The following is a 21,728-nucleotide window of genomic DNA, read 5'->3' as shown; positions in this document are numbered from 1 at the left end:
AGCATTTAGCATGCACTAATTGCTGGCCACCTTAATAATAGGAACCGTTTATGCATTCAACTGAATTTGTGAAATAAAACAAATTCTGAAAACTGAGAGCCCTATGCATACTCCTGCTAATTAGACTGTATCAGTCTTTCCATATTTCTAATTTAACTTTTTCTAAAGTATGCAAAAGATATTCCAGAAACACTTCCAGTACCAGTTCCATCGATGATTAAAATCTTTGAGATGCTGCATAGCAGTCTGATTGAAACAAATATTTTACCGTTTTTTTTCCACTTGTCAGCATATCTAATCATGTGGTTTGTGTTAACACTAAAAGCTATTGTGCAGAATTCTAGCACCTGTATTTGTTTTTGTCCCTGGAGGAAAACACACTAGACTCTTTGCAAGCTGTGATAAATTTTATTGAGACTCCACTTCAGAATTTATTCATAGCTATGCCTAAGCTTTTAAGACCACACAGACCAAATCTGAAGGAAGAAATTCTGTGCTCAATAAAGTTCATGTGCAGAGTCCAGGGATTTTCAACCCAGTCCTCAGGGCACACCCAGCTAGTTGGGGTTTCAGGATATCCCCATTAAAGTCCATGGGGATAGCCTGAAAACCCCGACTGGTTGGGTGAGCTGTGAGGACTGGGTTGAAAACCTCTGGCATGGTCTTTGACTGGTTCGTGTATCGAGCCAATAAAACACATTTCTCAGGTGCAAAGGATCCAGTAAAAAAAAAAAAAAAAAAAAAAAGTTCAACATTTTGTCAGTAAAATGCAATTTAACAGTGCTATAGTCTGAATGAAAAAAAAATTGAAACGCTAATGCTTAAAGTGTGTTATCCATTAGAAACCAGTTTGAATTATATTGATGGAATATGTGTACGTGTGTCTATAAAATATAAATATCAAAGTATATGAATGTTTGATGACATACATCCTATTAGATGGTCTAGTAGCTCTTGAACAGGTCCTTTTCATGACCATTATGAAGGCACTGTGCATTCACTAAATTTTGTTTAATTGTATTAAAATCCATATTTTATGTAATATCAATTTCCTGCTATCTAAGGCTTAAGGCATATATATACGAAGTAATTATTCTATAGATTAATTACTTTTGAAGGCAGCTTGCATTGATTGCTTTCTGATGGGTGGCTGGTAGCTTTTGACAATTCTTATCCTTAAAAGGAAATGATTGGATCTGCATTGCACTACCTTTTACTTTGGCATTGCAGTGAAATTTCTGATCACTTGGGATTTTTGGAGGGTAATGAAGAATCCCAAGTGAGCCTGTTCAAAATTCTTTCTAGCCTACCGTAGCTGATGGCGGAAATGCATAATGTACATTTATCTTTGCACAAAATGCTATAAATATAATGTACATTTTAGCTTTGCACAAACTGCTATAAATAAATTCTCTTCTCTTTAAAGGGCGTGGAGGTGTTGCTTCTGGTATGTTTTTTTTTTCCTTTGCTATACTGTATAAATGTATTACTGTCTTTATATATATATATATATATATATATATATATAATATATATATATATATATATATATATATATATAATTATTATTATTATTTTATTTTAAAAGACAGTAATTTAGTACACTAAATGCCCATCCCTAAAATATATACATATTAGGGGTGGGCATGTAGTACACTATTAATGCAATTCATTTTTTGTATAATTTAACTATGATTACATTTTTAATTGCGATCAAAATGTTTTACTCCTGTCTATTCTCTAGCATTGCTTTCTCTCCCCTGCCTATCCTATTTCACCTTGCCATAACATAGCAAAGGGAAGACATTGGCGTCAGTTGCAAGTAGCATGTGGGAATCGCTGCTAGAGACCCTATAAAGAGCCAGATAAATGGGGGGTGGGGGGGATGCTGGACCTATGTGCTGGGGGGTCAGCAGTAGGAGAGGAGAGAAATGGGTGTCTGTGTGTCAGGGGTAACAGGTTTAATAGCAGAAGGGGGAGACACTTGGGTGTACGTACAGGGGAAGGATGCAGCAGGAGAGGAGAAAGGTAGGCACAGTATCTGTATAGAGGGGAGGGGGGGGCAATGTGTTGTGGGAAGGAAGTATGTGTGTGCAACTTTTCATTATATTCAGCAGGTTTAAAAAAGTTCCATGCAGTGGGAATTTACTAGTACCAAAGCCATCCAGCCCAGAGGTACAACTAATCATATGATTAAAATTTTGAATACCACAGTTAATATTGATTAATATTTTTAACCATTGCCAACCCCTAATTGAATAGCATGTTGTGAAGGATAATCAGTCATGCTGAGCATCTGTTCAAAAGGATGTTTGGGTCAACATTAAAAAAAAAAAATTGTAAAGGCATGCGCCCAAAATGCATGTCGCAATTAATCGCGCGATTAAAATGGTCCGATCATGCAATTACATTTTTTTAGCTTTGGCCTCCCCTAATATACAATTTCAACCTTCATTATTCAAAGCATCACATTAGAAGCTAAAGAATCCCAAGGCTTTTCTATCTGATACGCTTTTCTACTACTATATTTCTGCAGCCTGTGATAGTACCCTATTGTAAACAGTGGGCCTGCACTGAACATGTTAATTGGCCATCCCTTTTTTTTTTCCTGGTTAGGGATTATAGGGATCTGGTGCCAGCTAAAAGGGTAATCCATCGGGGGGGCAAGCAGAGGAGCCTCAGGCGACCCTTGAGGAAGGGCTCTTTTCATCATGTATGCTTTATGCAGCAAAAGCACAAAATCCGGGGAGAAAATCTCACCCTGGGCACCCAAATCCTGTCCGGTGCTAGCCACTCCTGAAATAACCTCATCTCGAGGTGCCCCACCCGGCTCAGGTCTCTCCATGTCCACGGAGGCCGCGCCATGCGGTGTAAGCAAAATGGCGCCCGCTGCCAGCTCAGAGCGGGAAGAAACATCGCTCGCCATGCTCGGGCCGGCTCCTACGCCAATACAGCACGATTTACAGAGCCCTGCTGCTGATTTGCGCTTGCCACAAGTGGAACAGCGCTTTACATTGTCCGCAGCCATCGCCGAAAAAACGGCGGTAAAATCCAAAATGGCAGTTCGCGCCAAAATCGCCCCGATCGCGGGCCCACCCCGGAGGAGTTGGAAAACACTCTTACCTCAAAGGATCTAGTGTACAACTACGATCCTGCTGAAAATCAGGTCAAAAAAACCTCTGTTCCAGCGTCTCTGCGTTTAAAAACGCGACGCGACTTTTTTTTTTTTTTTTTTTAAGCTGTGAGGAAAGCAGAGGTATTGAAGACTCCGGAGGCTCAGATGAGTGGGAAAGGCAGGGAAAGGGCGAACCTATATGCCTGCATCCACTGTTGGTGGGTAAGGACAGGGAAAGCAAGGCAATATGTCCACATCCACAGAGGTATGGGTAAGGCAGGGAAAGGGCTAACCTATGTGCCTTTAAAGTGAAGCTGCTATAGCCTCCAACACCCCGGTTAACAACTGGCAAGCCAGGAACCACCTCCCGGCAGATTTTTCTGGAGCTTGAACAAGCTGCAGCCACCCTGCTAAGGGAGATAGAGAATACTGAAGAGGCAGTGGAGCTAGCTGGCCAAGAGGGCACTGTGAAAGTTTGAGTGCTCTCTATCTCCCCTGCTGGTTGATGGACATAACCCATACGTAATGGCTTCATCTGCTATGACTAAAGGAAAGAAAATTACCAAGGTAAGAACCTAATTTTCCCTTTTCAGAGGAATTTCCATGGAGACGGGGTTACCCCTTATGGGGAATGGCAATGGTGGTGTTTATGGCCCATCTATGCAAAGAAAAGATATGCCTGTTCTTTGGGCATCGACAGCGAAGGCAATTTGTCTCCTCAAAAGTCTGGACTGGGTTGTGAATTATCCCGAGTCAACTGTTTCCCTCTCAGCAGCTGGAGTACCTTGGGGGTGTCCTTCAACACTACATAGTGTGTAGTATTCCTCCCAGAGGAGTGCACGTGCATAATTTATAAAATATATGTATACATGTGTAAATTATGCTGGGAAATTTGTGCATACCAAGGAGGGAGTGCAACTAATAAGGACTGTAGGGAGGTCAATATTATGGCAGTTTTTAAGAAGGGCTCCAAGGGTGATCCAAGGAACTACAGATTAGTGAGTCCAGTATTTGTGCTGGGCAAAATGGTAGAGCTGTACTAAAAAAATAAAACCCAACATTTTAATGGAAATGAGTTGTCACGGGTCGAGCAAGGGCAAGTTTCACATTTCTCTTTATTTAGTGTACTGTCCTATAGGTGAGCTATCCAGGTGGTTTACAATGTAAATAAATTTTAAGAACCATATTTAGGAAACAGAGAAGAGAGAAATACAATTCATAAGTACATAAGTATTGCCACACTGGGACAGACCAAAGGTCCATCAAGCCCAGCATCCTGTTTCCAACAGTGGCCAATCCAGGTGACAAATACCTGGCAAGATCCCGAAAAAGTTCAATTCATTTTATGCTGCTTATAAGCAGGAAAGAGAAGAGAGAGGAAAATTGCTCTGTTGCTGCACTCGCAGAACTTAGAAACTCTGATTCTGCATCCCTCAGCTTCAGCCGTAGGGATAAGAGAAAAAGTCAGCTTTAAAACACCTTTTGAGAAAGATGTGTTTTATTTTATTTATTTATTTATTTATTGCATTTGTATCCCACATTCCCCCACCTATTTGCAGGCTCAATGTGGCTTACATAGATTTGTTAACATTGTCAATACAGGATATCGGATATAGTTAGTAATGTGAAGCGATTAAGGAAGGGAAGAAGGGAGAGAGTTGTTAGGGTAGTTATAGAAGGTGGGCGTTCATAGTTGAGTGGGCTGGTGAGGTGACTTAGAGAGGTTATAGGTTCTCGTTGTAGGCCTTGTTGAAGAAGAATGTTTTCAGAGATTTTCGAAAGATAGTTTTAAGGGAGGTTTTACATTTCCGATGTGAGGCTTCAAGCCGCAGGGATTGAGGATGCTTGTTCCATTATGTAGGGCCCGTGACGTTAAACATAGGGACCCGGTGTGTATGTAATGAGCCCTCAGAAGAAACCGTGGGTTCAGGGCCTGATCTGTCAGGAGCCCCTAGACCACCTCTGTCAGTCCCTTATATATATGTTGTCTGGAGCCTCCATCTAAAGTAAAAGGATTTTGGTAAGTAAGGTTTCCCTCCCTTTTCCCCAGGAAACTTCTAAGCATTTCTGTGATTTTTGAGGCTTTTCCACTCGGTTACCTGTGACCTGCACTCCTAACAGGTTTCACAAAACTCTCCTCCCAACGCAGGCTTTCCGCATGCTCTTTTGGGACTACTGCCGGCCCAACACGGCTGCCGGCGGTTGTCCCGCACGAGTGCACACCATTTCCGGGGGAGAAAAAGAAAACCCCCCCAGAAATGGCTAGCGTGGTGGTAATCGGGCATCGTCTCGCATTGCTCGGTTACCGCCGGGTTAGTGCCAGAGCCCTTATCGTCACCTCAGTTCTTACAATTGAAAAGCAGTCAGTCAGTTAAGATTGACTCATGTTTCCAAAATAAAACCTGAACAAGATAAATTCAGTCTTTGAATATTTCTGCTCAGATGTCTATGGGGTTCTTTTACTAAGGTGCGCTAACGAATTGGTGTATTAAGTGTCATACAGCCCATAGGTATACAGTGGGCTGTGCGGCATTTCGCATGCACTAAGGGCCTCTTTTACCAAACCATGCTAGCGATTCCCACGCGGCAATGCCAACAAAGCCCATTTGAATGGGCTTCATCGGCATTGCCATGGGGAACTCCTAGTGCAGTTTGGTAAGAGGCCCTAAATCTGTTAGTGCACACCCCTATATTTATTAGTGAATTGATTCGTTGGGAGCCATTATAAGCCTGGTAAGACAGGAAGCCTGGTAAGAGGCTTGAAAGCTGGATCTCGCTCTAAAAAAAAAATGTCACAGAAGAATAAAGAATTTCAGAGAGAACTTGTTTTTTCCTTGTTTGTTGCAGGGAGAATAACCGTTAATGATTTAAAGTTTATCAAAGCTTTGGTATTTTTTTTTTGTTACATTTGTACCCTGCGCTTTCCCCACTCATGGCAGGCTCAATGTGGCTTACATGGGGCAATGGAGGGTTAAGTGACTTGCCCAGAGTCACAGGGAGCTGCCTGTGCCTGAAGTGGGAATTGAACTCAGCTCCTCAGGACCAGCGTCCACCACCCTAACCACTAGGCCACTCCTCCACTCCACAGATGTACACAGTTTAAAGTTAGTGTTCTCAGTCTCCCTCTGCTGGTAGGCGTGCATAACCCAAGCGTCTTGACCGGTCTGGAGGGTCTAGAGGAAAAAAAATTAGCAGGTAAGGCCTAATTTCACCTTATCCCACACATTTTTGAATTTCATCACTGTTTTTGTGTCCGTCCCACCACTGGGAGGGCATTCTGGGCATCCAACATAGTCTCCGTAAAAAAGTATATCCAGGTGTTACTCCTAAGTCTACCACTCTGCGACATCAATTCATATCCTCTAGCTTTACTGCTTCCCCATCTCTGGAAAAGATTTGTTTGTATTTTAATACCATTTAAATGTTTAAATGTCTGTATCATATCTCCCTAGCCCTCCTTTCCTCTATACTGTTTTTGGTATACGTGATAAAGCCTCGTTTGGATATACTATTTTTTAATTTGCATTCATAGAAACGCTAATCTATGGACCAAAAGCCATGAAAACAACCTTTGATCACCTAAACTTCTGGAAGTCATTAAGAACTAACCTGTTCAGAAAGGCATACCCCACCGACCCAACTTAAATGCCTGTACCCTGCAACACAACGAAACCAAAGCTCGTAATGGACATATAATAACTGTTCTTCTCTATGACTCTCTTCCTCTCTACGATTCCCTAATGTGTCTGTTACACATGAACCTTATTCTACCACAACATTACTGTATTTGTTCATACCGGAATTAGTGAACGCCTCTATTGTACTATGTAAGCCACATTGAGCCTGTAAATAGGTAGGAAAATGTGGGATATAAATGTAATAAATAATAATCTAAGCCTGCTCATAATTTAGACAAGTTTTAACATTCATGATAAAGCCTTACTATATTCTAAATGGGAAGACTTTAGGGTCTGTTAGCCGGGTTCTGGAGGGCGCTGTGGTTTGTGGTCTTATAGCCAAAGACTGTTATGATTGCTGGACTGGAAAAGAGCTGTAATATCAGGTAAAAACATGGGTAATTCTAAATTAACCTCCTCACACACAGACCACAGTATAGTGGAGGTCAGTTTTGATTTAGCTAGACGTTAAAACAGGAGGAAATGTTCAGGCCTCCCCAGACAAAAAAAAAGATGATTACAATTTAGTTAGGCACCTGGTAATGTTAACCCTTCCACTTTAGTATATAAAAAAATATCAGCTGTGTTTATTCAATATATATTTTTACAAAAAGGAACTCTTGAGATTTAAGGCTGCATGAGCTAGCTGGAAACTTGGCTTTCTGCATGCTAGGGGAAAACAAGTTTGAATTTAAAGGGCACTTGATGACTTAAGGTTCCTCCATATTATAATAGTTTTCTAATGTTTTGTCTTTTTTTTTGTTTCTCTGCAGATGACCCCGGTAAATCCAGTGAAGGTAAAGCATACTTATTTCAAGAAACTATATACTGTTATCGCCTTAATTGTAATCACATACTGTTATCACGTTAATTGTAATAATTCGGGTCTTGGTCAGCACGCAGGACCAGGAGAGGACAGACTCGGATGCAGGCAGGAAGAAGCTTGCTGGTGCTGAGCCCAAGCCCAGACCCCCACTTGGAGACCAGGCCCAGGGAATTCCCCCCCCTCCCCCACCCCTCAGCTGCCCTGGCTCTGGTCATCGCTATTCATTGTTTTACTGCTACCCTCGGTGTTTGGATAGCTAAACTAATCTGTGGGGTTTTTTTTATATCCAATCTTTCTTGTCCACAAAATGATCACCCAAAGTGGTTTACAAAGGCACCAAATATTTAATGACCAAGAACTGCATGAATCAGCTGCGGAGGTACTAGAAAATAAATGTGTGTCAGCAAAAATTGTTATGTTGATACACACAGGCAAAAAAAAAACAATACCTCTCACGTACGTTTTTGTGCTATTTTTTAATAGCACATATTGGAAACTGGCAGCTGCCCCCATCCTGCCAATTGAAAAAACAAAATCAAAAATTCCCCCCTGCCCCTGCCTGGGCTTCCTCTCCATCTGTCTCACCCACTTGGTTCAACCTTTCAGCTTACTCAATCCCTGAAGTCGCTCCTACCCAGTCTAAGCTGGTCTCCAAATGGTGCTAGGTGGAACGGGAGAAGCCGGGTGCAAAGAAAAATAGGAGGGAAACTAATTTTTTTTCTTTCTCGTTCCTCACTCCCATCTTCACCCACATAATAGTACCACTGCAGATATAGAATGAACTTTCTATTCCCATTTGCTTGTAACGGAGCCATTACAAGTATTGAGCATCCAAGGCAAGCCTTCAGCCTTATGTCCTTTCCCCCCTCCCCCCAGTTAATTTTTACATCTCTACCCAGTCTGCTCTCCCTCCAAGAATGATAAACTCTATAATCTTGAACATTCCACAGATTTCTATAAAAACACATAACTAGAAATCCTATTTAAACTTTTACCCAGTCTTGCGTAATGGTTGGGCTGGTCCTGCCTAGGGTTACCATATGTCCAGATTTCCCCTGACATGTCCTCTTTTTGAGGCCATGCCGGGGCATCCGGGCGGGTTTTGCCCGCCCGCCCATTTGTCCGGATTTCAGGACAAACGAGTGGGCGGGCAGGTGAGCAGCGCCGTGGGCCTCCCCTCCCCTTACTTAGTATCTGCCCTGGTGGTCTAGTGACCTCTTTGGGGCAGGAAAGAGCCCCCTCTTTCCTGCACGGAGCGCTGCCTGCCCTTGCCCTGCATCCTTCTCAGACTCGGCTCGGGATTTAAAATGGCCGCAGAGAGCGGAAGCGGCCTCGTGAGACTTCAACTCTTGGTGGCCATTTTGAATCTCGAGCCGAGACCGAGAAGGATGGCAGGGCAAGGCAGCGCTCCGGGCAGGGGAATATGTGACAGGGGTGGGCCGAGGATGCGAAAGGGGCAGGGCGTGGGCGGGACGTGTCCTCTTTTTAAGAGGACAAAATATGGTAACCCTAGTCCTGCCTCCTAAAAGTTATTTTTTGGTTTGTTTCTTTCCTCGATCCTACACCTCAAGGAACACCTATGTGCATTGTTGTTGGTGCACTTACATGCCATACAATTTTATAAAAGGGCTGTTCCATGTGTAAAAGAAGCTAGATACATGGATAAACTTTTCTAAAATGGGCCTCATGTTGTAGCAAATTGAAGGTTCAGCAAAAACATGAGTCAGAGGCACTGGAGCAGTTTTTATTCTTTGATGCCTATCTGTAATAAGGTCGAGAGGTTACTATGGAATCCTTATATCCATCTCTAATTGGGAGTTGTTTTGTAATAGAATCTTATGCTGATGTACCTGGGAGATTATAGGAATACATGTTAAAACTGGATTATGTTTTTAACTGTTTTGTATTTTATTATGATGATTGTTGTATTCTTTGTTTTGTGTGTTAATTTAAATTATATATGTTCATTGTAATCCTATTGATTGTAGGCAGAATATAAATGATTAAACCGTAGTAACCGTGTGACATACTAGTGGATGTCTAAAGGCACTAATTTTACCTGTTACAGATATGAAGCCTAACCAAATAGGAGGAATTGTCGGAGGTATTGGTGCAATACTGGTTGCTGCAATTGGAAGTTTCATTGCTTATCAGAAAAAGAAATTTTGTTTCAAGGAAGGAGACAGTAAGTTTTCTTTTCTTTTTTTTCAGAAAACTTGCCTTTGCATTTTTTGCTTCTTGTGGTAGATCGGGGAGCAAAAGAGGATCTCAACTACAATTTTAACTTTTCATCCAAATGTTGCAAACTGGTCAGATTTGGTACCTTCATTCCCAGTTATTAAAGCTAAGAAAACGTACTGAGGGTGGGCAGAAAAATGTAAAGATTCTCAGCAAGTGCTGCCTATCCCAGGAGCAGGCACACTGCTTTCTGATTGGCTCCTACGGGATGATGATGATGTTATCATCGGTGGCCACAGCACACTTGGAAGTTGTTAAAGGGGAAGAGATGAGGAAAAAAAAATATTGTCAGTCCCTGTCCCGTCTGAGAACTCATTGCAGCTAAGGGAACTTTGAGGAAGAAGAATTTTTTAAAATGTTCATTGCTTAGACAAATAAAAGGTGACCTGCCTCCTAAATAGGGAAAATCTGCAGTTATATATAATTGTCAGTTCCATAAGGCTTGTCCAGGCTGTTTGATTTTATTCTTGGGGGTGGTGCAACAGATCCCATTTATTTCTGGATTTCCACTAACTTCTGCCCTGCTAGGCATCCTCTGCGCTTTTTTTTTTTCTTTTACTAATAATCTTATGCAATTTAGTAGGTGTGCTAGTGGTTATTGGCTGCTTCATCTTCCATTTTACATGGGGTGGGTACTGTTAATTTCCTGCATACTTTTAAATACGCTATGCCCTTCATTCTATTACAGGCCACATAAAGTTAGGCACCGGTTGCATAAGATATAGATTACTAGCATTTATGCGTGTTTTTGTTACAGCGAAGAAAGAACAGTGGGAAGTAGATCATGGACTCAAGAAACAAGGACTACGGTCTAATACTTCTCAGAAAGTCTTTATTGGTTGGAGACTCGACACCGTACTATGTTTCGGCCACAGGCCTTGGAGAAGGTACCAGTACGACTTCCAGTGGTATCGCTCATACATGCATCCAGGTCTTTTTTAAAGACCAGGCATTTCTATTGTCACTCCAGCACAGTCTACTGTAGAAATTTTGTATATCCAGTAAGGTTCAGAAGATTCCTGAAGCAGGCATGTGTCCAAAACACAGTATTGTGTCGAGTCTCCAACCAATACAGACTTTCTGAGAAGTATTAGACCATATTAGTTTTGCTATCTGCATGTGCTAAGTGTGCGGTATTTATTTACTTTTTATTGGGGGGGGGGGGAGGGGTGTGATAGGGCAGAGAGTGGAAGCATTAAGCAGTTAATATCCTGAGATTTTACCACTTACTAAGTGGCTAACATGAACTTCATGCGGGAGCCCTTACCTAAATAGGAGGCGGTAAGGGCTCCCATAACTTTTTTTTTTTTAATTGCCACGTGCTAATGGAACATTAGCACACAGCTAGACATAAAACAAATAGAACAAAAAAGGATATTTTACAGCCATGATAGAAATGGGCTTAGCACACAGGAGAGAGCCACGTAAAAGCGAGCTAAACTGATTTACTAGCGCAGCTTAGTGAAAGGGTCCCTTAGTGCCTTATAGGCATGAAAAGGATTAACAAAAAAACATCTATTCTGTAATTTCCAGGCCCTGCTACAATTTGTTTCCTTTCCAACAAACCAACCTGGAGCTGACCTCTAGAGTTAAACATTTACTGGGGTGGGAATGTAGCATATCTGGCAGAGGCCAAGTTCAGAGATAAGAGAAGGAAAAAGACTTTTAAAAATTGCGTGCTCTTTTCCTTTAAAAGGTCACTGGTACTGTGTGGGAAGCATTTTAACATGTCAGCTCAGATTGCAGTTATAACATGTTAATTTGCTATTTGAAGTGGCCATTTGTAAATCATTTCTCATCTGTGAGTGGAGTTCCCATTAGGTACTTTTCAAAGGACAGACAGATGAGTCCCAGGATTCCCTAAGGGGCTCTTTTACTAAAGGGTTGGCGCATGGCAACAGACTTGCCACACACCAAGCCACAGCTACCGCAGGAAGCTGGAGTAGTTCCCTCCCCCAACAAGCGCCATTTCCGGCACTACAAAAATATTTTCTATTTTTGTAGCATCGATGCTTACCGAGCGGTAATTGGACAGTGCCGTATGCTGCCCAGTTACTGCCAGGTTAGCGCAGGAGCCCTTACCGCCACCTCAATGGGTAATTGTAAGTGCTCCCCCCCCCCCCCCCCCCCCGAAATGGCTGCACGGCAAGTAGTTCATTTACCTCACAACCGTTTCCTTTCAGGAAAAAAGGCAGCCTTTTATCTGCTGTGCAGTAAGGGGACCTCTGTGTTCATAAAAAAAAAACACGCTCTGATGCTAGTGCAGGCCCCCTTTTACCGCAGCTTAGTAAAAGGACCCCTGAATTTTTTTATATCAGTATTGTATGATTTCTTTACACTCACATAGAACATGTGGTGACAGTTCTCCCAATGCCCTGCACTTAAGACCCCCTTTACCAAATAAATATATTTTTGTAGCGCCGGAAATGATGGTGCGCTAGGGATGGGAAGTACCGCTGGGCTGCTGTGGTAGCCCGGTGGTACTTCCTGTATAGTGAGCGGTAAGCCAACATTGGACTTACTGCCGCTTAGTAAAAAGGAGCCCTTTGCGCCTATACTAGAATGAATCTCGGCACCAAGATTGCGTTATAGAATACTAGCATAAGTGGGCATTCGCACACCTAAAGTTAGCAACCATCAGTTAACGTCAAGTCAATGGCATTTGTAAATGTTGCACCTAATTGTACCCTAAAATGCATTGATCTTACACCAGCCGATATCCAGCTCGACTTAACCGGCCAGGAGTGGCTCCTGACCAGTTAAATACCACTTAACCAGCTGAGCACTAACTCCATTGAATAGTAGCGCTTAGTGGCTAACCAGCTATATCACGTGATTTAACTGGCTAGCCGTGAATATTCAATGTTTCACCGGCTAAGTGGCCAAAGCAGACCGCCTAAATAGCAGTCCTATCATTGTCCACTATAAACTTAACTGGCCAGGGCTGAATATTAACTTGACCTGTTAGGTTTAAGCTGCTACCCCCCCCCCCCCCCAAAAAAAAACAAACGTATATTCAATGGCAGTCACCCAAAATGGCGCGGCATTGAATATCCGGGCTCAGTGCCGATCGCAGTACTTAGCCGGGCTAAATATTGGCTGGATAGTATTCAATAAGTTACTCACATATCGCCATGCTTGTGCCCCCTCGCATTTACAAGCTAAGTGATCTTGGCACGTATGTTGTAGAATAGTGTCTTAGGCATGCGCATGTAATTGCCAATTAGTGGCGCCAATTACATGCTGAAGGGCTATGGTTCTATAATTACGCATACAGTTGACTCCTATGTGTAGACGCTGGTTTATACAGTTGCTCTTTACGGCCCTCTAACTTCAAGGGTGATTTTTTTTTCTGTCCTTTCTCATGTCAAGAGGAATCCATTTGCCAAAATGAAGGGTAGATTTGAACAGTTATGAATGTTAGTCTTGCACGTAGACAGTGCACCATTTCTGGAAGTTCAAGGCTATCAGAATGGTTGGAATGAGTTGCTTTTCTCAGTTGGACGTTAACAGCAGTGTGCAAATCAACCCGCTGAATCAGATTTTGGCTCTTAAGGAGTGATGCCTGTGACATGCATGGCTAGAAAACGGGCTTCTTCCCCCACTTAGCCAAGAGCACACAGTGCAAGACTACTTCAACTATGTCTCAGGCTTCACAGTTTATAGGACGCACCAAAAATTAAGGCCGTTTGCAACACTTTGATAAAAAGGCAACTAATATGATTGACTTTTCCTTTAACGATGTGGTCTTATTTAAGACTTCTTGAATGTGGTGTTTTCTGCTTTTAACGTTATCAAAGTCTCTGTAGGCAATATTTATAATCTCCATGGCTGGTGAATGTTGCCTGGCATCCTGCTTTGCTCGATAATCCATTTAGTTTTTTTTAACAAATGGATGCTACTAAGATGCTATGATCTTCCATTCTGCCCATAACTGCTCTGTGTGGGTAAAACAAAGTGCTGTGAACACAAAGAGCCTGGCATGGATCCATCTTCACTTTCATTCCTTTGCGTTTCCGGATAATAGCTGCTGGGCTGCAACACTGCTGCATGTCAATACCTATTATAGCAGAGAGAGAGAAATACATTGTGTGGAACAAACTCCCTCAGCCTCCTTTCTCACATCTAGGTTCAGCAAGCAACCTCCTTTCGCAGCTCATAAACTTTAGAGGCCAACAACATGCAAGCCCTGGAGGGACACAGGGTAGGGTTTGACGTACTGAAAAATGCCGACCTGACCAGTCATCCAGGAACTGCATAACACAGCCAACACCCTGAACTCTGTTCAGCTTCGTATGTGAATCTCAGCGGGAATCCTTTCTGACTGCTGCTGATCTCATCGTATCTGACAACTCGTACGCTCTGAGCAGCTTTCTTGCACTGTGTTCTGTGTATGCAGATATAAGATTTTTAAAAAAAACCCAGGAATTGCATTTGTATAGCTGTTGCTTTCAAGACATGCTCATTTTTTTATACACCGCAGTATTATGCAAACAAAGTGTACATTTGAGTTGTGTCTAAAGAAATAGAGCATATGCACCAGTATTAATGGCATCAATCGATGCATCTATTTCTAAAATGGACTTGGCAATTTTTTTTTTGTAAAGCAGTTTTTAGGCTAGCATCTACTGCATCTTTTGAGCTCCCAGGTTAATTGTTACCGGCTCCACTGGGCTTTGGCATCATCAATGTTCATTTACAACTACCTCTGTGGTGGGTCTCTCGCCTTCCAGGTCCAGGATTTGAATCCGGGGTTCTTGACATGGCAGTGTGCAGTGCTTGCAACTGAACCAGCTAGAAACCCTGCTAACAAAAATGGACTAGTACAGTGAGATAAAGGTGGAGATTAATTGGAAAAAGCTAGGATCTATGGGACCCTTTTACTAAGCGGCGTAAGGCTCTACGTGCACCCAACGCACGCCAAAATGGAGTTACCGCTCGGCTACCACGTGGCTCTTGCGGTAACTTCATTTTTGGTACGCATAGGTCATTACTGCCTGGTTACCATGTGAGACTTTATTGCTAGGTCAGTGGCTGGAGGTAAGGTCGCAGACCCAAAATGGACGCGTGGCAATTTTGATTTTGCTGCATGTCCATTTTTGGCAAAAATATCAATAGAAATCAAACAAAATAAAACATGGAAAAGAAAATAAGATGATACCTTTTTTATTGGACATAACTTAATACATTTCTTGATTAGCTTTCGAAGGTTGCCCTTCTTCCTCAGATCGGAAATAAGCAAATGTGCTAGCTGACAGTGTATATAAGTGAAAACATTCAAGCATTACTATGACAGTCTGACAGGGTGGGAGGAGGGGGGTGGGTAGGAAGTATGCATGGGGACATCAAAACATATCATTGATATTCTAACAGGATGGGTGTGGATAGGTGAGGGGAGGGTGATCAACAGAGACATACAGCTTTATGGTTTATAATGGGCTAGGAACCCCAGATCCTTGTTAAGTCCTTTCTGTTGGGTGTTACCCACCCCCCTCCTCCCACCCCGTCAGACTGTCATAGTAATGCTTGAATGTTTTCACTTATATACACTGTCAGCTAGCACATTTGCTTATTTCCGATCTGAGGAAGAAGGGCAACCTTCGAAAGCTAATCAAGAAATGTATTAAGTTATGTCCAATAAAAAAGGTATCATCTTATTTTCTTTTCCATGTTTTATTTTGTTTGATTTCTATTGATAACCTTAAGAGTGGACTAACACGGCTACCACACTCCTCTACTGGCAAAAATATTAAAGGGCTTTTTTTACAGACACGCTGAAAAAATGGATCGGCGCAGCCCCAAAACCCGCACCTACACTACCGCAAGCCATTTTTCAGCGCACCTTAGTAAAAGGACCCCTATATTAGAAAGTGACATAGACCAAAGACATAAGTAATGTGCAATTGTATTTCAGATCAAAATAAAATATTTTCTAACCCTTTTATTTGTCTGTTGTCATTTATCGTTATTTACTCCCCTTGTCTCTTAGGACCCTGTTTACTAAGCTGTGCTATAGGCACACTAGCATTTTTAGCGCACACTAAAAATTAACACGTTCTAACGCTAGAGACACTCATAGGAATATATGGGTGTTTCTAGCATTTTGCGCATGCTAATGTTTAGCAGACGCTAAAAGCGCTAGTGCACCTTGGTAAACAGGGCCCTTATGTTTTTCTCTGGAGTAGCCCCCACACTCTGGAATGCACTGCCTGAAAGGCTCCGCTTAACACAAGACTATCTGTACTTCACAAAGCAGGTGAAAGCTTGGCTCTTCAACCAGGCCTTTAATGGAAGAAGTAACTAACTTGTTAGTCTCACTTACACACACAAAGAGTGACTCGGGCTTCACATACTGCAGCGGGACATGTTTATCCACTCCTACCCTAGCTGAGATAATATTTAACCATCTCTTTGACCTCACGTGCAACTTTCTTCAAATCGGTCACCTTACTTTCTAACTCTTCCTACTTTCTTACCCATCTATATGTTACAACTTTGCCTTACCCTTCACTATCAATTATAATGTTCTATTACGTATTGTGTTGACATTGCAAGTACTATACCATGCCATACTTTGTATTGTTATTTGAATATTTTTACTGCTGTAATTGCCTATTGCTCATGCTTGATCTATTCTTACTGTACACTGCCTTGAGTGAATTCCTTCAAAAAGGCGGTAAATAAATCCTAATAAATCATTTCTGTTCTCGGAATGCCTGTTCTTTCTTCATAAGGTATGGGCAAGTCACCTGTTTTCCTCCCTCCCCCCATTCTATTTTACCATTTTTGTCTTACCCTGATTGTAGGAGGTTGGACCGCTGCCTCCTGCTCTTCCCCCCTCCCCCCCCCCACAAATTCCAAGGCAAATAATCCTGTAGGTAGGCTGTGCGAATTTTGGGATCCTAAGAAGAAAAAGCAGATTTGCAGCAGAACTATTAAATAAAATTTTCACTTAATATAAGTAGGGATGGGGATATGTTTTCTTATGTAATGTGCTATAGTTACTGAAGCAAGTAATCTGAGGAGAAAAAGTTCTGTAGTCTCATGAATGAGTGGTCACATCAGTAGGCTTTGCAATTTGCCAGAAACAAACACGGCTTTTGAAAGCTCAATATAGTGTTTCAGTTTGCATGCCAGTTTTAAGCACGATCAGTCGATTAACTGAAAGAACAAGAAAACCTCTTTTACTTACATGTAAGTAATCTCCAAGAGGTGTCAGGCTTTCTGGTAATTATATGGTGCATTGTTTATTTTGCTGCCTGGACAGCTCTGAACTATTACAGCAGCAAAGCAGCTCAATAATCGCAAACCTCAACTTGCCCATTTCAGAGCTACTTTTTAGTTTTGGGTTAGTGTAATAATTAATTTAATAAATTCGTTCAGGTTTTATTACTATTTTGAAGTAAAAAAAAAATAAAATTCCATCCTCTTTTATTGCTTTCACCCCCCTCCCCCATCTATTTTTGAAAGTGTCTCCTTTTCAGAGTCTGTCTTTCTTCTGTTAGAAACAGACACATGACAGCAGATAAAGGCCAAATGGCCTATCCTCAGTAGCCACTAACTCCTCCTTTTCCTAAGTAATACCTCATTCCTGCCCCACACTTTCTTAAATTCTAACACAGTCCTTGTCTCCATGACCTCCATTGGGAGGCCATTCCACATATCCACCACCCATTCCGTGAAGGAGTATTTTCTTAGATTCCTCCTAAGCCTATTTCCTCTTAACTTCACCCTATGCCCCCTCATTCCCAGAGTTTTCCTTCATTGGAAAATCGCTCACCTCCTGTACATTAATGCTACTGAGGTAATTAAATATCTCTATCATATTCCCTCTCTTCCAGTGTATATGTGTTGAGGTTCATAAGCCTGTCCCTATATGCTTTATGACGGAGACCACTTACCAATTTTGTAGCTGCCCTCTGGACCGACTCCATCCTGGTTATATCTTTCTGTAGGTGTGGTCTCCAAAGTTACACGCAGTACTCTAAAAGGTGCCTCACCAGAGACTTGTACAAATGCACTACCACCTCTTTTTTTCCTGCTTGTAATCCCTCTCCTTATGTACCCAAGTATCCTTCTGGCTTTGACTGTCACCTTCTCTACCTGTTTGGCCACCATAAGGTCATCAGACACAATTATCCCCAAGCCCCGCTCTTCTGTACACAGAAGCATTTCACCCCCTATATTATACTGCATTTCTTAGCATTAAATCTTAGATGCCAATTATTGGACCATTGTTCAAGCTTTGCTAGATCCTTCCTCATGCTAACCACACCCTCTGGGGTGCCCACCCTATTACAGAGTTTGGTATCATTCACAGAGATAAACCTTACCAGACAGACCTTCCACAATATCAGTCATAAAGATGTTAAAAAGAGCGGGCCTGAGAACCGATCCTAGCGGTACACCACTGATAACATCCCTTTCCTCAGAGCAAGCTCTATTTACCACTACCCTCTGTCTCCTTCCATTTAACCAGTTTTTAACCCAGTCAGGCAATTTAGGTCCCATACCAAGGGCACTCAGTTTATTTATCAGTCATCTGTGCGGAACCATGTCAAAGGTTTGCTAAAATCCAAGTACAACACATCTTGCACCCCTGCCATATCCAACTGTTTGCTTACTCAAAGAAATCAATCAGATTTGTCTGATGTGACCTGGCTCTAGTGAAGCCATGCAGCCTCGGGTCCTGCAGTCCATTCGATTTGAGAAACCTCACAGTCTTCCGCTTTAGAAGTGTTTAGTTTAGTCTCCATCGAGGTCAGACTGACAGGTCTGTAATTCCCAACCTCCTACTTCCTCTCTTGTGCAGAGAGGCCAAATCCACCCTTCTCTAGTCCTCTGGGACCACTTCAGACTCTAAGAAAGCATTGAAGAGGCCAGACAGTGGAGCCACAAGAACATCTCTGAGTTCCTTACATACCCTCAGATGTATCAGGCCCCATCGCTTTGTCTACTTTAGCTAGCTCCTCATGAACACAGTCTTTTGTGAATCGGTTCTGGCCTGCCACACATCAATCCCCATTAGCATTTGTTTTCTGAGTTCCTACCCCTGGCCTTTTATCCATGAACACAGAACAGAAATAATTGTTGAGCAGTTCAGTTTTATTCTTATCGGCTTCTACATATTCCTCCCCGTCAGCTTTGAGCTTCACAATGCTAGTATGTCACGTCCTCCTGTCACTTACCTTCAGAAAATGGAAGAAGGAACCGACTGAAAATAATAAGAAACAGCATAAGGAATTTCAAGTCAAGTGCAAAGTGCTGATAAGGAAGGCAAAGAGGGACTTTGAAAAAAGATTGAGTTGGAATCAAAAAGACAAAGTAGAAATTTTTTTTAGGTATATTAAAAGCAAGAAGCCGGCAAAAGAATCAGTTGGACCGTTAGATAACCGAGGGGTAAAAGGGGTGATCAGGGAAGACAAAGCCATAGTGGAGGGATTAAATGAGTCTTCACCGAGGAAGATTTGGGAGAGATACCAGTGCCAGAAATGGTATTCGAAGCTGAGGAGTTGGAGAAACTGACTGAAATCTCTGTAAACCTAGAGGATGTAGTGGGGAAATTTGACAAATTGAAGAGTAGCAAATCTCCTGGGCCGAATGGTATTCATCCCAGAGTACTGATAGAATTGAAATATGAAATGGCAGAACTATTGTTAGTGATATGTAATTTATCTAAAATTGAGCGTGGTACCAGAAGATTGGAGGGTAACTCATGTAACGCCGATATTTTAAAAAGGTTCCAGAGGGGATCCGGGAAATTATAGACCAGTGAGCCTGACGTCGGTGCCGGGCAAAATGGTAGACTATTATAAAGAACAAAATTACAGAGCATATTCAAAAGCATGGATTAATTAGACAAAGCCAACATGAATTTAGTGAGGGGAAATCTTGCCTCATCAATCTATTACATTTCTTTGAAGGGGTGAACAAACATGGATAAAGGGAAGCCGGTTGATATTTTGTATCTGGATTTGCAAAAGGCGTTTGACAAAGTACCTTATGAAAGGCTCCAGAAGAAACTGGAGAGTCATGGGATAGGAGGTAGTGTCCTATTGTGGATTAAAAACTGGTTAAAGGATAGAAAACAGAGAGTAGGGTTAAATGGTCAGTTGTGCAATTTTATTAAAATCCCTTTTCTTCTGCAAAACAGGCTTTACATGTGGAAAAAATGTATCGAAGTTTCTAAGTTCATTATGATTTACTATCCCACCCATCAAACAGGGTTATCTGAGCAGCTTATGATCTAACTGGGGGTAGAAAACAGAATGGAGAGGGTAAGGGGGTTCGAACTATAAAATTTGATAGGATAGCGAGGAGGCAGCACACAAGGGGAAAGTTGTGCCGTCCAGGCCCTCGTCAAGCAGTCTGAAGAAATGAAGGAGTCTTTATCAAGTGTATGCATTAATGAATAAAAATGATTTGAGGTCAGCTTTGGAGAGAGGATTGTAATCTAAGGTACTGCTGTAGCATATTCCAGTGCTCTGGACCATGAACCTTGGACCAAGAAAATTGAGCGTTGAGTACAATTGTGAACAATTTCTCTGAAAGAAGGTACAAGCAAGCACTTTTGCTGTGATGATCTAAGCACTCTAGGTGGGCAGTAGGGGGTTAAAATGTGAACAATGTAAAGGATTGCCAGATTGTAAAATTTTGCATACCAGGAGTAGAGTTTTGTAAGTGAAACGATGAGATAATAGTAGCCAATGTACTGCTTTTAGGAGAGGGATTATGTGATCATATTTTCTGGCTCCTATGATTAATTTGATAGGAGTGTTCTGTATCAGTTGTAGTCAGTGGTGTGCTGGAGCCGGCTCGCAAAAGCCGCTTGTTAACTTTGCTCGGCTCTTGCGAGCTGGTTGTTGAGACCCACGAGCCGGCTCTCCTCCCTCCCTCTTCCCTCACATCACCGACCTGACGAATTCTTCGGGGCAGGCAGTCTTGCCTGCCCGCTGCAAGTGCTGACTTTCCCCCGCTGGCGCTGCAGGTTCGCGCTTTAAAACTGGCCGCCGAGACTTCCAGAGGCGGCCTTGCGAGACTTCGCCCTTGTAAGTCTCGGCAGCCATTTTAAAGCACGAACCGGCAGCGCCAGCGGGGGACTGAGTCAGTGCTTACAGTGGGCAGGCAAGACTGCCTGCCCCGAAGAATTAAAGGAGTCAGATCGGTGACGGGAGGGAGGGAGGGAGGGAGGAGAATTCTATTAACAACTCGGGAGGGGGTGGCAGGGGAGAGAACTAGGGAGTCGCTGGGCATGGGTGGATCATGGAGGGGAGAGAAGGGTCGTTGCTGGGCATGGGTGGATCATGGAGGGGAGAGAAGGGTCGTCGCTGTGTATAGGTGGATGGAGGGCAGGGGAGAGGAGGGTCACTGCTGGATTGGGTGGATGGAGGACAGGGGAAAGGAGGGTTACTGGGTATGGGTGCATGCAGGGCAGGAGAGAGAAGGGTCGCTAGGTATATAGAGGTGCATGCAGGGCAAGGGAGAGGAGGGTCACCGGACATGGGTGGATGGAGGGCAGGGGAGAGGAGGGTCGCTGGACATGGGTGGATGGAGGGCAGGGGAGAGGAGGGGAGAGAGAAGAAATGCTGGACATGGATGGAGGGGAGGGAAGAGTGAGGAAGGAGATGAGATGAGGGAAAAGGAAGAGAGGAGAAAAACTGCATATGGATGAAGAAAATAGGCAGAAGTTGAGGACCAGAAATGAAGAAGAAAGGAAAGAAATAAATGGAAAGGAAGTCCTGGAAACGGAGTTCAGAGGACAGATAGCAGCAGAATCGGATACTGGGCCAGCATGATCAGAAAAACAGTCACCAGACAACAAAGATAGAAAAAAAATCATTTTATTTTCATTATAGTGTTTGGAATATGTTCA

At 42.7% G+C, this 21,728-nt stretch overlaps 1 protein-coding gene across 5 annotated transcripts in view; it reads left to right on the top strand.

Moving 5' to 3' along the window:
• Positions 1-21,728, top strand: part of LOC115469438 (CD99 antigen-like) — a 153,223-nt gene that overhangs the window by 114,347 nt on the left and 17,148 nt on the right. For 2 of the 5 annotated variants that reach the window (XM_030202087.1, XM_030202085.1), the window contains 4 exons: positions 1,427-1,447; positions 7,566-7,589; positions 9,687-9,803; positions 13,986-14,060. In XM_030202087.1, coding sequence (XP_030057947.1) covers positions 1,427-1,447; positions 7,566-7,589; positions 9,687-9,803; positions 13,986-14,060 — 237 coding nt within the window. The remainder of the gene's footprint in view (positions 1-1,426; positions 1,448-7,565; positions 7,590-9,686; positions 9,804-13,985; positions 14,061-21,728) is intronic. The other 3 variants (XM_030202089.1, XM_030202086.1, XM_030202088.1) reach the window with 2 other exon arrangements.

The sequence above is a fragment of the Microcaecilia unicolor genome, chromosome 4 (genome assembly GCF_901765095.1).
Source record: "Microcaecilia unicolor chromosome 4, aMicUni1.1, whole genome shotgun sequence".
Classification (NCBI taxonomy): domain Eukaryota; kingdom Metazoa; phylum Chordata; class Amphibia; order Gymnophiona; family Siphonopidae; genus Microcaecilia; species Microcaecilia unicolor.
Note: the sequence above shows the minus strand (reverse complement) of the source record. Positions and strands in the feature narration are given on the sequence as shown.